The sequence below is a fragment of the Leuresthes tenuis genome, unplaced genomic scaffold (assembly GCF_036924035.1).
Source record: "Leuresthes tenuis unplaced genomic scaffold, fLeuTen1.0.hap1 SCAF_21, whole genome shotgun sequence".
Classification (NCBI taxonomy): Eukaryota; Metazoa; Chordata; class Actinopteri; order Atheriniformes; family Atherinopsidae; genus Leuresthes; species Leuresthes tenuis.
In genome coordinates, this window is record NW_027325375.1 from 30319992 (window position 1) to 30324661 (window position 4670).

Genomic DNA, 4670 nt, shown 5'->3' on the forward strand with positions numbered 1-4670 from the left:
AGGGCCTATCACTCAACTGAAAGCCATTTTCTGTCACAACAAACTGAAACTACTGTTAGTCACGTCGCCATGGCAACGAAGCTGCGTAAACCCGGAAGTAGGAGAGAAACAAAACGTTCAAAACAGATTTAATAGGATGTGAAATACTCCTTTATTGGTTGATCATTGTTAGTGGATTGACAAGAATAAAAAATATATAAATAAATGTATATTATTCCATTTGAACATAACGTGAAATAAGTTAAATATCTTTAAGTGTTATACAGATATAAGAAGAAACTAAGAGGCCTAACGTTTACTCAGCAAAATAACAGAAAAAGATCATTAAAAACATGTAAAGAAATCCTAAGGATGCTTCCCAAGCCATTTTTTTAGGCAAAGACTGAAGGTGGCTTTCTTTCTTAGACAGGTCTGTATGAAAGCCTTTTTGGAAAACGATGCGGGAGGCTTTACGACTTTTAAAAGAGCAGTTCTGAATGGATAGACGGTGGAGGAAAGTAAAACAGTGAGCATTTAAAAAGTTTCTAAAGATTATTCGATTGAATGAACACAGCTTTTGTCGTGTCATCCACTTTTGAGACGACAGAACTGGTAGAATGAAGCAGAAAATGGAGGAAGATGGTTGGCAAAAGCACTGGAAAGGACTTGATGTTTTAAATCTGAGCTCATAGCAAAATGATACACGCACAGAGTGTCATCTAATGCTGTCCCAGACAAACTCATCAATTCCCATTCAAGCATACATCCACTCCACAAGCAGGACTAAAGCTTCTGGCACTCGAAGCTCAGCAGGCTAATACTCTGTCTGCTGTGTGTCACACACACAAACACACCGGACAGGGGCATTTCCTGGGGAATCAGTATGGGGGCATCAGCAGTATTCCTAGCCAGTGTCACCTCACGGCCGAGAGGACAGGGAAGGACACGGGGTTATGGGGAGAGGGGGAGAGATAGACAACCGGTTGCAGTCAGACAGACGAAACAATGGGGGAGATGGAGGGATAAACAGTTGACATCATTGTTCCAGAAAGATCAGATTGTTGGCAGAGCCCCTATGCAAGTGATCATGGGAGGATGCGGAGAGCTGGAGGGTGGATGAGTAGATGAACAGCGGCGGGCTGGATGGGATGGGAGGGAAAGGCCTATAAATGTGGCGTAGGAAAGCATAGCTGCACCCATCTAAAACCAAGTCAGACCAGGACTCAGCTTCACTCACGCCCATCATTTTCTCACCATGGATATTCCCATCCAGTACCCCCGGTACCGCAGGGCCTTCCCAAACCGCCTCTCTGACTTCTCCTTGGCAGAATCTCTCACTGACTGGCAAATGATGATGCCCTTCTCCTTCTCCTTCCCCTTCATGCGCCCTTCTTTGATGCGCTTTTTCAACTTTCCGGACAATGGACACAGTGAGGTAGAGTACAGTTCATCTGCATTTCTATAGCACTCACCAGACAAAGGGATTAAAACACCGTAAACTGACAGTCTTCGTCATAAATGCAACTAAAGCCTGTTGTTTTCCTGTGAAGCCAGAGCTGATTCATGTCAGAGTGTGAGTTTTGCATTGAGAAGGTGTTTTTATTCCCTGCTGACTTGCATCACAGCTGTTTTCTCTGTGCAGATGCGCTTGGAAAAGGATCGCTATGTCATTTATCTGGATGTGAAGCATTTCTCCCCCGACGAGTTGTCTGTCAGCGTCAGCGACGAGTTTATCACAGTGCACGCCAAACACGAAGACAGACAGGTTGGGGGGACTGCCGATAAACGCACACAGAATTCATTTGGTGGCATTTTACTGATATGTTCTTGACTAACTCTGTTTTCAGGACGATCATGGCTTTGTGTCAAGAGAGTTTCTGAGGAAGTACAAGCTTCCATCTGGTGCGTCAGCGGCTGAAATCACCTCCAATCTCTCAGCTGATGGAGTGCTGACAATCACGGCTCCTCGGTCGTCTTTTGGAGCAGAGCGCACTATCCCTATTTCCTGTGACGACGGGACGCAGAAACAGAAAATGTAGAGCAGACTCCCGCAGCCTTGACACTGTTTTGCAACCAACTGCAAGTGCTACCTGTTTTTATATTGAACCTGTCATAGTCTTACAGTACATTTAAAGGGCAGGCCTCCATGTCTGAAAGTCCAAATTCCTTCTGATTAACCAGCTAACTTCTGGCTTCAGATCATTCTGATGCTTTTACAACCACCGTCTAAAATATTTAACCGAGTCTCTGACGGTGCATCTGAGCTTATTACAGACATATTCGAATGATTTGCTAAATACGGAGCTGCTGAGATCATAAACTGACAGATTTACCTTTAAACAGCAACTTACTCGCTGCAGTTTCCCAGTATTTTACCAAACATATGCAGTACCGGCTCGATGCTCCCTGCATTTAAGAAACCAAACGAGACTGCAAACCCTATTGGATCTGCTCTTTAAAGAGATCCGCCAAAGCCGAGACTACTTCTCAAGATTGTCCAGTAAGGACCGCTGCATCTAGTGGGCGTTTCCCCCCGCGAGAACAGCTTTGGTTTCTGTATGTGTGAGGAGGGTTCTATGAGAGCATTTTCAATCATTTTCCATTTGTTCATTTAGAAAAGAAACAAGCCAAAGAAGGACTTGGGACCAGGTGTGTGCTCTGTTGGAGAGAGAGAGCAGATAATAGACGAGCAAGAGGGATATAATAATGGATGAGCACAGGAACTGATGTTTTGCAATAGCTTTTGTCACCGGGCTCCTTTTTAACTGGGGAACTTCTGAGCTGCTAAGGGTTAGCTGTAAGTGAATGTACCGTCAGTGATAGTACGTGCATTTGTTCTTGTAGGTGCAGGAATCTTACTTCCATCAACCCTCTGCCAACCACTAACACAGAAAACAATAAATAGAATAAATGTCAAAGTGTTTTGTGTTTCTTTTACTTTTTCAAAGACTTCTGCCACATATCTGGTGAGAAGCTGAAGTCAAGCAGCTTCTCTCGTTTGGCCTAAAATTATGTATTTATAAGAAATGCTGACATCGTGGTACCAGCAGGACATCTTTGGATGATCTTGGCTACTCATAATGTTGTGGCAGGACCCTGCATCCATGATACTTTCCACACATAAGCAAGTCAGCGCTGCCTTAAGCACTCATGCACCTCCAAACCTCCACAGCCGCTTAGTTTTAGCATCGTTCCCTGACAGCAGCCTGGATGGTCTTTCTCATCTCTGACACGTAGAACCACACAAAACCACACTTTCTTTCTTTTACAAAACAGCTAAAACACGGACTTGATGAATGGCTTCCTCCCTGCTTAATGGGGTTGTGCTGCAATGGTTTTCCAAGCTGCTTTTCGACTCAGGTGACAATAACGATCACACAGCAGGGGGCCCGAGGGTCACGCTCAGCAGAGGATTCGGTCCTTGGCTTTTCCACACTGTGATTCCTCCAGAGTCCTTCTGGGAATATTTCACTCTGTACATGTTTTGCATTCAGAAATGTTCTTTTTTCTTTAATTAATCAATGATTCTCTGAGAATTTTGAGACATACAACAGACAATAGAGAGATGAGCACATTTTTTATGGTATTTTATTGCTTTGCAAAGATAAAGGATATCAGGGGGATACACGTGTATAATCAGAATATTGTTATATATGTATTTATTATAATAGTAGAGTGCAGGGCCACTGGATTTTAAGCAGAATAATAACAACAGAGCAGGCATTCAGATTGGACACCTCTCAGACAAAATGAGCAGAATATGAATAGTCTGAAGTTTTTTAAGGTCGTGGATACAGATTAATCCGTGGGAGAGAAAAGCCGATTGTTCTTCCGTCGGTTATCGTATCACGTGCATCGTATCACGTGCATCGTATCACGGTAACAGAAGTGCACGTGAAATTCTAAAAGCTGCTGAGTGATGTTTGACAAAAGAAAGCCGCTGTCACTTCAGTGAAGGCGCCATCAGTTGCAGTAGAAGTCCCACTTCTGGAAAAAGCACCAATCAGAGGAGAAGCCGTTACGTAATGCACGTGCATGTGCATGTGCATGTGTACGGGTAACAGTTTAGGTGCACCTACAGTGGTTTTAACTTCAGCGGTGGCTGGCATGAGCACCTGTGTCTCCTCCACTACGCTGCTGGGGAAGTGGCCAATGCGAGCCTCCTGTTCTCCATAGTAAGAGTCCTGTACCTGCAAACAGATGCTGAAGCTGAGGAACTTTGATCATTAGTGCTGCACGTGGACAGGCCGAACCTCTAAAGGGTGTTTACTTTATTTAAAGGGTGTTTACTTTATTTAAAGGGTGTTTACTTTATTTGGTCTTCATTCTACAAATCATCTAAGTGCTGCATGTGGACAGGCCGAACCTCTAAAGGGTGTTTACTTTATTTAAAGGGTGTTTACTTTATTTAAAGGGTGTCTTCATTTTACAAATCATCTAGCCGAACCTTTAAAGGGTGTTTACTTTATTTAAAGGGTGTTTACTTTATTTAAAGGATGTTTACTTTATTTAAAGGGTGTTTACTTTATTTAAAGGGTGTCTTCACTTTACAAATCATCTAAGCCTCTTCCACTCTCGCTCTGCCTCTTCTCAGAAGGGACTTGAATGCTTTAATTCAATTCAATTCAATTCAGCTTTATTCATAAAGCGCCAGATTACAACAATTGTCATCTCAAGGCACTTAAGTAATA

General features: G+C 43.2%; 1 protein-coding gene across 1 annotated transcript; it reads left to right on the forward strand.

Annotated features, from left to right (window-relative positions):
• Positions 1-969: 969 nt before the first annotated feature.
• LOC140279691 (alpha-crystallin A chain-like) lies at positions 970-2366 on the forward strand. Its single transcript, XM_072374850.1, has 3 exons — positions 970-1414; positions 1622-1744; positions 1827-2366. The coding sequence occupies exons 1-3, from the start codon at positions 1235-1237 to the stop codon at positions 2016-2018; spliced, it is 495 nt and encodes a 164-aa protein (XP_072230951.1). The 5' UTR covers positions 970-1234; the 3' UTR covers positions 2019-2366.
• The last annotated feature ends 2304 nt before the right edge of the window (positions 2367-4670 follow it).